The sequence below is a fragment of the Physeter macrocephalus genome, chromosome 14 (genome assembly GCF_002837175.3).
Source record: "Physeter macrocephalus isolate SW-GA chromosome 14, ASM283717v5, whole genome shotgun sequence".
Lineage (NCBI taxonomy): Eukaryota > Metazoa > Chordata > Mammalia > Artiodactyla > Physeteridae > Physeter > Physeter macrocephalus.
Genome location: NC_041227.1, coordinates 95,566,496 through 95,579,997, shown reverse-complemented (window position 1 = coordinate 95,579,997; position 13,502 = coordinate 95,566,496). Strand labels below are relative to the sequence as shown.

Sequence of the window (13,502 nt, the reverse complement as noted above, 5' to 3'; positions counted from 1 at the left end):
GCAGAAATTCAACCATGGGCACATATCCAAACGTGCACATAGATACACACAGACACTCATATCCACACCCAAGACACTGTTAACCTCAGGCACGCCCATGCACTAGAGCCCCTAAAAAGCAAACTGATTCCTACATTAGACGATTCTTCTTTTTGCAATGTTTTCACCTATTTTTTTAAAATTATAAGTGAAAGTTCATGCCAGTATCGAAATTAAATCATCTAAAAGGAAAAGGCTTCATTATTTCAAATGAGTCACTCTATTCACAGGGAAGGGTGAAAAATAAAACAGAGAACACTTTACCTGCCCTTGGGAGTCAAAAAACTTGCTGATGGTATTCTTCAGTTTGTTAAAGAGCATTGGATAAAGAGCAGGACTCAATTCTAGACCCACCAGATCTTTAACATTGGTCCGTATTTGAAGTCCCACTTTCTCATGGTTACAGACCATTAAGGATAGCAGCCGATCCATAAATTTGCTGACAGGTGTATCTGCGTTTCCCTCTGAGGACATCACTGAAATCATGGAACCCTTGCGTTCACTGACTGGGCCCATGGGTGGGCTATAGGTTGCCAGGCCAGAATTGCTTCTCTGCTGCAGGCATACTCCCCCAAGGGCACAAAGGAAGCCAGTCATGTTGATCCATTCTTGTAGGGAGTCCGTGTCAGACAAATCTATGGATCCTCCTCCACTCACATGAGACATTCGCCTCTTAACGATGGTCTTGTGAAGGCTTTCAGCAGCCTAAACACAAAATTTTTATGGAAAGCATGAATTCAACCTAAACTGGTCGAGAGATTTGACAAATTACTTTTTATCCAACACTTCTTCCAGGACAAAAGAACATTTTTTACATTTAAAAAATCCAAGTCTTCACTCTGTAATTTCTAGTCACATCAAGGTATCTTACTGCTTGAGGATGGACAAGTCTTAAGTTACAGAATTGAAGGTAGTGATACACGTATATCCAGTATCAGATACAGAAGGTGGTGATGGACTGTAGTTCAGGAAGGAACGTACTTCCAAAACATTTGCTTATATCAATTCCTGGACACAGAGGCCGTATCTGTGCTGCCTCAAGGAATATAAGCATTTGGAGATTTTTAACCAAGTAGCGTGTGCACTTAATAACTTAGTGATTGCTGAAGTTCAAGTGCTCTGGGATCAGCTTTGTAAACATTGTACTACTAGTAACATATTGGGTTGGCCAAAAAGTTCATTCGGATTTTTCCATAAGCTCTTACAGAAGATCTTATAGATTCCCACATGGCAAGATGAGAGTAACCAAGTGGAAGAACCACTGAACATAGAAAAGAGTGCAACGAAGGAGTACAGAAAGATAAAAAATCAATAGAAAAAAAATAATACTCTACAAGAATTTGTAACCTGACAGAGGAGGAATCTTCCAGGAGTTCTGGTCCTTTTACTTTATGGAATAGAGATGAGAAAGAAAAACTTACTATGTGTAGCAAAAATTTTTCAGATTCAATTTCCCAACTGCTTGCAAGCATAATACTCACCTTACTATAGAGGATATATCAACCTAAGAAAGCAACATATTAGGGACAATCTGTGACATGGATGATGTAGAAGTACCAACTGCATTTGTTTCATTAGGTATGTCTGTTTTATGGAGGAAATGACCTCTCATGAATGACTGCTTTGAACATGGGACTCTTAAAACTTTGCCATTTCTTACAGCACATGGATTTACTACAGTTGTATCTAGTATTAGAATATGGCTACATATCTCTGCTGTCATGTAGCACGTTATCTCTTTTAGGACCTACATTATCAGGTATTTATGCAAGTTCCTTGATCAGGAGTTAAGACAGAGCAGGGCTCACAATATGGATGACTTAATGTGTAGCACAGTGAAAGAACCATTGGATACAACGCTATGCTTTGATAAAGTAAGCCTAGATCTTGCATTTAAGTACTTTACGTGATCCATTTTGACTAACAGGTTGACTGGGCTCAGTCAGATAATGAATCAACTTCACACCTTCAACAATATATGCAATAATGAGTCACTAGCATCAGACACAGAAAGTCCATCGCAAAAGAACTTGCAGACTGGCTTATAAGCAACAATGTGGTAGAGCATATATATGGACCGAATTTCATACTGAGATTATCAAACACTGTCAAGTGACTGAATTTTTTTTGGCAGCAGCAGGATGACTGAGTACTTAGCATATTGACTACATTTGGGCTGCAGCACAGCTGAAAACACTGTAGTTGGTATATGCATGATTTATTTTCTTTATTCATCAAGAATTTGGATCCAGTACCTCTTAGACATCTTCTTAATCTGGTTTCAGCTCTTCAGCCAAGTGTTCGTACTGAACAGACATTATACTTGGCATTGATGTTAATTAACGCATTATGGAATAATGTATTAGCAGCTAAGGCTCAGCTACCTAAACAGTTCTTTGGCATCTTTATTAATCTTCCCATTGAAAATAAAAAAGAGGAAGAAGAGCTCAAAGACCAGCTCCATCACCTTGGTCACCTGCAGTTAGTCCTCAAAGCAGCAGTAACAGTGAAACTCATCAGAATGGAGGCAGTGATATTGAAATGGATGAGCAACTTACACATAGAATGAAAGAGATGCAACAGCAACTTTCAGACACAAAGAAAGCCAAGCAAGGAGGTTCTGACAAAACTGCCAACAGTGGTGAAGACGGAAGCAGTGGTCCTGGAAGCAACAGTAATGGATCTAGCTATGAGGTGAATTCTAGTAATGCAAGCCAGTCAGCTGAGCCCTCTGGCAATGAGGTACAGTCAGAAGACACTGCAGATTTGAAGCCCTTCAAGAAGATGAAGATCATGGTCATAATCCTCTTAAAAGTAGTTGTGGTACGGATCTTTGGAACAGAAAGTCAAGCAGGCATTTGCTTAGGGGATTACCAAGGCCCATCAGCAAGCAATGGAACAGGAAAGGACCTGTTTTTTAACACTGAGCCAATGCCATCAGTAGATAATCAAATACAAATGCTGGATGCCTGTTCACACGCTGAGGACCCAGAACATATTTCAGAGGAAATAAATACTGCTCATATAGCACAAGCGTCTCAGGAATCTTGCAGTATTACACGCACTGGGGACTTCCTTGGGAGACGATTGGAAATGAATTATTTGCTTGTCAGCAATTTAGCATCACTAAATTCAGCATCACTACCACCACCACCACATCATCATCACTACCATGATGGGCATATGGCTGATGATAAGCTAAGTACAGATGATGTCAGTTGCAGTAGCTCCCAGGTCAGTGCAAAATCAGAGAAAAATATGGCTGATTTTGATAGTGAAGAATCTGGGTGTGAAGAGGAGCTAGTTCAGATTCATTTCACAGGCAGAGCTACCATCTCATCTCTAACAACATCTTGCCAATGTAGCATCTATTTACCGTGAACATTTTAATCAAGGACCTATAATTCATAAACATCAATTCAACAGTAATTCTGTGAAAGACATTAATTTGGATATTGTTTGCAAGAAAGGAAACACCTTGTTGTGGGATACAGTCCAAGATGATGATACAGTTAATCTTTCTAAGGATTAATAAATGAAGCAGAGGAACTTCTCTGTTCCTTAGTATGTTGGTTTACAGATAGATCTGAATGAGATTCATTGAAGGTTGCCTTGAAAATTTAGAAAACAACAGGTAAATAGGAATTTAAAAATTTTTTATGCAGTAGTGAAAGTTCATTTTGTGTATTCTTATCAACTAGGTGTGGTGAATTCATAGCATTTAACGTACCCTTATCAACCTATTTTTTAGTAATTGTGGTTTTCATATTAGGTTTAAAGACTTCCCTTATAGGGTTCACATTGGGTTGGTCAAAAAGTTTGTTTGGTTAATGAATACGTTGTTCAATAAAGTTCTTGGTGAAAATGAAAAATGTCCTTAAAACCCAACGAACTTTTTGGCCAACCCAACATTTTATCACTGTCTTGCTTTTATCGGTACTTTTCGGCACTTTTCATGATTAGATCATCTCCAACAGAAACAAAGGAGTAATAGTAATACTTATTCCCTTCTTGACTCTGGGAACACAGTGGTGATTACTCTGGTTTCAAATTACAGTTAAATGTTCTTAAACTGTGTCACAGTATATATAAAAGAAGCTAAATAAGTGACGTTAAACTGAAGCTGAAATATAAACATTTTGATTATGACACTGTTCTTTCATCTGGGGAATCTTTTGTGTCTTGACTTTTATAGTGCATAAAGAATTAGATTGGTGTTTCTTCTCTAGTTTGAATTCTGCTATATATTTATATACTTCTTATCGGGGCTCAAATGATTACCACAAGTATCTTGATTTTCAATTCTGTTCCACTGGTACAATTTCAGGTTTCCCTTGCCTTATACTGTTTTGATAATGTTCTCCCATTCTCTGACATAGAGAATTCAGTTATTAACTGAATATATTATATTACATCATATCATACCATATTATATATTTTCAGCTTAGCTCTGCCCAGGCCTGATATAAATGTCTAATTTTATTGAATATTTAAGTGCTTCAAAATATTTACCTAGTTGAACTAGAAAAAGTATGTACAATATTTTATTTCCTACTTTTGGTCTTTAAAGGGTTATAATTTGAACAATCCCAACAGAAAAATTGCTTGTTCGTGCAGGTATAAGAAACCACTAATAATAGACCCCTGTTAGTGGATCAATTGCCTCATTTTGTATATACTCTTCAAAAGGAATGCTTTTCATGGCTGGATGATATTTGATCATTCACACAGATATTATGGCAGTTCACTCTAAAATGTTAGTTATCTTTTAAGTTTCTGTGAAACTGTCAAACAGTTTTTAAATGTGATTATATCCATTTATATTCCCCATATGTGCATCTGCATACCCTGTGACCCAGCAATTCCACTGTTAAGTGTGTGCCTTACAGAAATACATCTATAAGGTCAGCAAAAGACACATTCAAGAATGTTCATAGCAGCACTATTCAAAATAACTAGTCGTTGTATAACTATCCAATGCAAAAAAAGAAAAGAAAAATTAAATTGAGGACTGTTAAACAAAATAATATATTGCAATAATAATAAATGAACTACAACTGCATGAAACAGTGTGGCTGAATCTCACAAACATTATGTTAAGTGAAAGAAGCCAGATATTAGAGTATAATTCTATTGCTCTGTTTATATAAGTTTAACAACAGGAAAATGATTGTATTCAATCAGGATAACAGTTACTCTTGGTCATTAGTGACTGGAAGGGCACAATGAAAGCTTCTGGGATGCTGGTAATGATTTCTTTCTTGATGTGGGTGCTGGGTGCACACGTATGTTCACCTCCTAATATTTTGCACTGTCACTTTGATTTACACATATTTTTGAATGTATACTTCAATTTAAAAAAACTATGCAAAGATGCAAAAAAAAATTTTTTAAGTAAAAAAACCCGAACTTAAGATTACCGTATACATTTTTAAAGAGCCACTAAAATATTTTTATCATAGACTAATATAATCAACACAGGATATCAAATTTCTTTTAAAAAGCTTTGATTTACATGAATGAACCTTGCAAACATTATGCCAAGTGAAAGAAACCAGTCACTAAAGACCACATGTTGCATGATTCCATTTATATGAAATGCCCAGAATTGGCAAGTCTACTCAGACAGAAAGTAGCTCAGTGGTTGCCTAGAGCTGAGGGCTGGCGGCAGAGGCGCGGGGGAAGGTTAGGGAACGATAGCTAACGGGTGTGGTTTTTTATTAAATTGTGGTGGTGGCTGCACAACTCTGCATATACTAACAACCAGTGAATCATACATTTTAAACAGGTGAATTTTATGGTATGTGAATTATAACTCACCAAAACAGCTACCAAAAAAAAAAAAAAAGCTTTCATTTTAAAGCCATGTGTCCCTCTCCCAATAATGATATTAGGTTCAGATTTTTGCTTCACAAAAACATAACTTTTTTTCTTGTTCTAATTAAGCATGACAAGAAAAAAACAATGGGAGACTAATGAGTTTTTCTAAAACACCTAATAATGAGAACAATATGGCCATTACAAATCAAACATACAGAAATATCAATTGTAAATGTCCAGGGTAACAGATGATAACAGTTGATGAATGAAATGCCCAAATTTTAAAACTTCATTTAACCTATGGTTCAGTCTTCTGGCCACCAGATTCCTTAATTAGAATATCTAATAAAATAGTAAAATGTATTGTTTCAATTTTAATTTATTTTTCTCTACCTTTGTCACTCCTTTCCTGAAAATTCTGTGAAATACTCTGATAGAGAAAGAAAAGAGGGGAAAGAAATGGTCCTACCATAAATCATCTCTAGCTCAGAGCTGTCCAGTATTTCTGCAATGATGGAAACATTTAATATCTATGCTGTCCAATAGAGTAGTCAACTTCCACATGTGGCTACTGTATGACAGAGAAACTGAATTTTAATTGCTTTTAATTTTAAATTAAACTTTAATTTGACTAGTGGCTACCATATTAGTGCAGGTTTAGATGCATCACAACTAAATATCAGTCTTAAGACATCTACGTACTTATTATACTAAGAGGTCACTCACAAAAGATGAAGTAAAGTACATATGTTTAGGAGATCAATCAATAGACAAAATCAACTTCACAAACTCACCTGGCCATCTTCCATTTTGGCTTTTGGGTAGTTGAGGATTAGTTTTGTAGCTTGTTCCCACTTTGCATGTGTATCTTCCCAAGCCTGAAATGAAGGCAATTACCATTTGAAAGCAACTTTACACCTAGAGCTAAAAATCAATCGGTAATAGGCAGGTCTCAAACCTGGTGCATATTATAATATCCTACTTGTAATATGCACATATCTTAGATTTGCTTCAAAAGCTATTCCTGGTCACATACGCATAACACAAGGCTTCTAAAATTGAGGGTGGGGGCCTGAGAGGGATACTTCTGTTGCCAAGGGCATACCTCAGTGTTTCCTGCAGTGGGATGCTCGATTCGCCGCAGTAATGCCATCACTCTTTTCTGAAGTGCTGCTCTTCCTAAGCAAAGACAACAACAAATCAACCTACTGCACTTAGAGCCCCACTTGCCGACGGAGAACCTGGCAAGCCCAACCCAAAAGGCAGAATAGGAGGAGTGGAATGAATACTTCAAATGATAAAGCTGAACACTTCCTTAACTGGGACTCCACAATGTCCACAGCCTAAAATAGCTACTCCCACCTAAACTTACTCATAACATGTGGCAATGTTTGTAAAACTTCACTACATACAGTTCAGGCAGAGTAAATTACATAATCTATAACTGAAAGCAATTTATACTGCCAGTTTTTAAACAAATGTATATGGCATATTAAAAACTCAGTGAGAAATTAACAACTTATTTCAAATACTACTTACTTTCACCTTACCTTGTGCAGAAAAGGATTTCAGGTAAGCTATCTAAATTAGCCCTGTAAACTTACAAAGTAGTAATCTTAAATACATTCCTATGTTCCTAGAGCAATCAGACGTCACGTGATTCAAGGCAGACTGAGTGAAAAAAACATTACCCATGATTTACCTGTTGACATCATATTGCTGACAGAGGCAAACTCCATGAATGTGTTATAGTTGGGCAAGAAGTTGTGCACTGACACTTCATCCACCCCACACCGGATATCCGCTTCCTCACAGAGGTGACGAAAACAGGACATGGCAACCAGAACAGCTTCAGTGTCAGGGCTCCACAGAAACATGTACAGGGCCACTTCTAGTTTGGTCTGGGCTTGTCGGCATATTGGCGGGGTTCCACTGTACCCTGCTGCACTATCCTGGGAGTCAAGAGTGGGAGGCAAATATTTGCAACTTATGTAATTTTACTTACAAAACCCAATAATACAACAAGCTGTGTACCAGATATGTCTGCATACAATAACCCACAAGAGCTTTTCCCCTTTAACCATGATAGGATTTTCAAACCTCAAAATATCTCACCTGAATGATAACTCATTTGGACCAACATAATACTACTATCTGTTCAATTTCAACTAGAATAGGTATCCTTTCCAGATCCCAGAAATGTAGATTAAGTCTAATATGAACACAAATAAAACATGCACAACACAAATCTACTCAATGAAAAATATAATACACTTCTCAGTCAATCATAAACGACAAGGGAAGAGGAAGTAACATGAAATTCTATCCACCCGGAGGGAAGAAATAAAATAATCATGCTGCAAAACTGACTTAACTAAGGACATGAATATGAACTAAACATTACTGTAGAAGATACATTTGGCTCTGGATAACATATTCCCAAAACACGAAATAGAGAAATCCTCATTTACAAAATGAATGCAAATTCTGCAGGTAAGACAAGAGTAAATACCACACTGCTTAGTAGTTGTTTTTTTTTTTTTCCTTCAACTGAAGATTATATTGTAAATTATGGATTAAAAAAAAGCTTTGGTCTGAAAATGAAACTAATCATTTGATATTTTCACTTGTATTATGATTTATTTTTAAAGGGAATTATGGACACAGAAGTCATGAAAACACTTAGGCATAACATCAAGCAACATTCTTTTTTTCCCAGTAAATCTGTACTCTTTAGTTGACAGAACTTTTAAACTTCTGGGGTATGAATGGTCTTTCTTACGAGATAGAGAGTTATAATAATTATAGTTATCAGTTAAAGCTTATAAGTGTCAAAAAATCAAGTGCTGTTTACACATAATCTCATTTAATCCTCACAACAATTCTGGGGCAGAAATTATTATCATCCCCATTTTAAAGTCAAGGAACTGAATCTCAGAGATGTTAGGAACTTTCCTGAGGGCCCACAAAGAGCAGTAATAGAACTACAAGCTAAGCAGTTCTTCACTATGCTATATTACCTAGTTGAAATCTACCCAAGTTCATTCAGAGAAAAATACAGAGCACAGATGATGATACAAGAAAACTACAGGGCTTCCCTGGTGGCGCAGTGGTTGCGAGTCCGCCTGCCGATGCAGGGGACACGGGTTGGTGCCCTGGTCCGGGAAGATCCCACATGCTGCAGAGCGGCTGGGCCCGTGAGCCATGGCCACTGAGCCTGCGCGTCCGGAGCCTGTGCTCCGCAACGGGAGAGGCCACAACAGTGAGAGGCCCGCGTACCGCGAAAAAAAAAAAAAAAAGAAAACTACAAAAGAAACTCCTTACCATGGATGAATTTCCTCTTCCCTTTCGGAGAGAGGTTCCAGGAGTACAAGTACGTAGTAATTCTTCATGATCCATGGACATCTGACTGGTATTTCCACTTGAAGGAACATCACATCCTACTCCATAAAGGAAGAGAAAGTGACAGGAACTTCTATCTGCCTGCTAGAAAGAAAAAAATAAGCCTTTTCAAAGTACTGATAACCAAGAGAGATAAATATTTAATATAAGTTGTCGGGCTTCCCTGGTGGCGCAGTGGTTGAGAATCTGCCTGCCGATGCAGGGGACACGGGTTCGAGCCTTGGTCTGGGAAGATCCCACATGCTGCGGAGCAACTAGGCCTGTGCACCACAACTACGGAGCCTGCATGTCTGGAGCCTGTGCTCCGCAACAAGAGAGGCCGCCATAGTGAAGAGGCCCGCGCACCGCGATGAAGAGTGGCCCCCGCTTGCCGCAACTAGAGAAAGCCCTCGCACAGAAACGAAGACCCAACACAGCCAACAATAAATATAAAAATAAATGAATTTTTTAAAAAAAGATTACTATAATATAAGTTGTCTTTCTGTTTGAGACTATCCTGGAAAACCTCTCCTTCCAACTCCTGTTCCCCTCACATTGAAGAACATTCACTAGAAACCCAATAGTACAAATAATGTTTCCTCAATATCTCTGAAACTCCTCTCAGTTTACCACTCTTCAAATCATCAGAATCAACAGATTCTAGAAATGTAAATTAACGTTTCTAGGTTTAACAGAGACACAAGTAAAACATCAACAACATAAAGCTACCACGTGAAAAATATAATGTACTTCTCGGTCAATTAAAAATGACTAAGATTGCCTCCCATAAGATTTATATCCTGTGCTATGGTCAGGATAACTGGAAGTTGACTCTTTTGAGATTAAGTTCCTCTGGACCAGAATTAACACTGGTATATAAGCCATATATAAGAGTGACTTCACTGACCAGAAGACTACAGATGCATTACCGGATTACTAATGCTTGTACTCTGGAGAATTATACCATAGGCAAGGGCATGAAACATGAAACATCTTGTTCCTTATCTTTGGAATAATGCCAAATTCCACTATATTAACATACTAAGATAAGCCAGATATAAATAAATCCAACTTACCATTAGCCCATTTCTAAACAAAGAAAATTTAACAAGCTGCATGGTACACTGAAAAGCATACACGCTTGATATATTTAAGATTTCTCATAGATTTTATCCATTCTAGAAATGGATAAAAATTCACTGAATCAAGTACTCTTAAAACTATGCTGTAATAGAAGAACTTTTTAATTGACTAATTATAGAAACTTTATGTTAAAAAAAAATTAAGGCTCTTCTCCAGCCCCCAAAACCTTCTCACCATACTTCAATAGTTCAGGATCAAAACTTTTCACTCAACCCCAAGGAAAAAGACTCCTGATATTTTCAAGAGGTAAAAGCTTTCTCACAGAAATATAAATAAACCTAGATTGAGGGCCCTCAATCTCTTCCCTTCAGCTTCTTTACATATACAGATAGATAACATTCTCTGGACTAGCCTAGCCATAGGATTCAAGTCTTATGTATGAACTTGAGAGGAGAGATAGACTATGTTGTTACTCAATCTTCTTTGGTTATAGCAGCCCCCACTCCTCCTAGGACTGCCCCACAAAGTCCTGATTAACTCAGCTAGACTTTATCAGGATTGTGTCTTTAAGGCTAAAGGCTCAGAATAATTTTTAAAGAGTTGATTTGTCAGCCATTGTCTACTGCACAAAATTTCCCTTGAAGACTGTAGGAGAGAGGAGCTGAATTAGGACTTAATTTGGCTAATAAACACTTCCTTAATCTCGTCTCATTACCATTCCAAATATTCTTCCATTTTGAAAGATGTCATTTTGCTTACCTTATTTTTAAGAAGAAATTTATTCCTGCAGATCAAAATTTCCCGCAACCATTTGAGAATTTCTGTGCTACTAAGCATTTGATGGCTAGTTAATTTCTTGCAGATGTAAAAAAGCATTTGTGAGCTGCAGAAACAAAGTTCACTGTTACCAGCATTGTCAACAAACAACATAATGCAGATAAAATCAGTCCATAAGAATGGTATTCTCTAATAATGGACAAAGTCTAGAGACACTTATTTTCCTTTCCAGGATTTGTTTTAGAGAAACGGTTATCAAAACGTTAATAGCATGATCATCAAAGGATGTTAAGTATACGGATTACGTTTAAAAAAAAAAAGCAAGTACTTCTAAGCCCCCTACTCTCCCAACTCCCAGCTGTTTCATCCATGCATCTCATCCTTGCAGAGGACTCAAGAAAAAAATTATAGACCAGGTGCACAGCACAGACTGTATGTGAACCTAATGCTCTAGAGCAGGGGTCTGCAAACGACTGCCTGCAGGCCAAATCCAGTCCATCATCTGCCTCCGTAAATAAAGTTTTAGTGGAACACGGTCACACCCCACTCATTCATTTACATATTGTCTATGGCTGCTTTCATGTCCCAACAGCCGAAATGAATAGTTATAAAAGACACTACCTAGCCCACAAAGCCTAAAATATTGACTACCTGGCTCTTTAGAGAAAAAGTTTACTTATTCCTACTCTAGAGCTGCACTGTCCAACACAATAGCCACTAGCCAGCCACATGTGGCTACTGAGCACTTGAAATATGGCTTGTCTAAATTAAGATGTCCTGTAAGTAGGAAACATAACAAATTTTAAAGACTTTATTTAAAAAAGAATGCAAAATATCTTATTAATAACTTTTATATTAATTACATGTTGAAAAATATTACATATATACTGGGTTTAAAAATATACTATTAAAATTAACTTTACCTGTTTCTTTTTACTTTTGAACGTGGCAACTAGAAAATTTTAAATTACGTATGTGGTTCACATTACATTACTACCAAAAAGCATTGCTTCAGAGTCTAGGATTTAACTCAGCTGCCAAGTGACTTGGTGTACCCACTTCTATGATAAGAAAATGACAAAACCTGAGGCTTACACACTTACATTTTCCTCAATGTGTTACCTCTGTGCTCACTGAAAGGTAATAATTTATATAACCAAGGAAATAAATTATAAAATTTATATATATTTTGCCTTCTAAGCAGATATTCAGTATTAATTCATCCACCAAAAACACTGGTATTATCGAAAATGTATGAAAGATCATAGTTTAGAAAACTGAAATAAACTATTAACATTACAAAATTTTAATACTCTAAGCTTATAACTGTAAAAATCAATTTAAAACACAGCTGTAACCACATAAAGATCCGAAATAGAAAAGAACATACCAAATAACAGTACTTACGTTTGGATAATGAAATTTAGCACAATTTTTAAAAATTTATCTTCTAAACTGCTGTGACAATGTTCTTACAGTTAAAACAAGAAATAATCTAATAATTTCAAGTCGAATAAAATACAAACTCATAAAACCTCTGGAGGTATAAATGAATAAAGTTTTACAATAAACTAAGTACTACAGAGTTAATATTCAAAGACAAAAAATACAAAATAAAATTTTAAATTGAATTAAAAAATAACTGCATATACCTGATTTCCCAAAATGTTTCTACAGGAGCATCAGGATTCCACAAATCAATGCTATCTAACTGATGAAGAACCAACAGAGCCTGAATTTTTAAAAAAGAGAAAGAGAAGACTTATTCAAAAGAGTTTTGGTAAACATAACACTGGAGTATTTATTTTACAAATGCTAACAAATTGAGCTACTTAATTGTAGCCTCAACACACAGTATAGGGCACAACAGAAAAACTCTGAAAAACCAAAATCTCTAAGGGATTATATGTATTATATATATAATATATATATATATATATATATATAAAATGAAGTTACTTTATGACTATCAGTCTTACTTTAAATAGCATATACACATAAGTTATATACTGATGAATTCAGAATAGCAATATACATGTGTAAAAACTGCTTTAAGACACAAACAAAATAATTTCAATAAGTATCAAAGAACTCTATGGAAAATAAAAATAATCCCCAAGTAAGGAGATCTCTCCAAAACTAATTCACACAAAAATATTTTACCTCAAGATATGGTACTGGCACAAAAACAGAAATATAGATCAATGGAACAGGATAGAAAGCCCAGAGATAAACCCACGCACCTATGGTCAACTAATCTATGACAAAGGAGACAAGGATATACAACGGAGAAAAGACAGTCTCTTCAATAAGTGGTGTTGGGAAAACTGGACAGCTACATGTAAAAGAATGGAATTAGAACACTCCCTAACACCATACACAAAAATAAACTCAAAATGGAT

The 13,502-nt window shown here is 36.4% G+C and overlaps 1 protein-coding gene across 7 annotated transcripts in view; it reads right to left on the bottom strand.

The window, feature by feature from the left end:
• NF1 (neurofibromin 1) overlaps positions 1–13,502 on the bottom strand; it is a 276,759-nt gene that overhangs the window by 131,129 nt on the left and 132,128 nt on the right. For all 7 annotated transcript variants that reach the window (XM_024127724.3, XM_024127726.3, XM_028498988.2 and 4 more), the window contains 7 exons: positions 12,753–12,832; positions 11,083–11,206; positions 9,184–9,345; positions 7,562–7,811; positions 6,965–7,038; positions 6,654–6,737; positions 304–744 (listed from right to left, as the gene is read on the bottom strand). In XM_024127724.3, the coding sequence (XP_023983492.1) occupies positions 304–744; positions 6,654–6,737; positions 6,965–7,038; positions 7,562–7,811; positions 9,184–9,345; positions 11,083–11,206; positions 12,753–12,832 (1,215 nt within the window). The remainder of the gene's footprint in view (positions 1–303; positions 745–6,653; positions 6,738–6,964; positions 7,039–7,561; positions 7,812–9,183; positions 9,346–11,082; positions 11,207–12,752; positions 12,833–13,502) is intronic.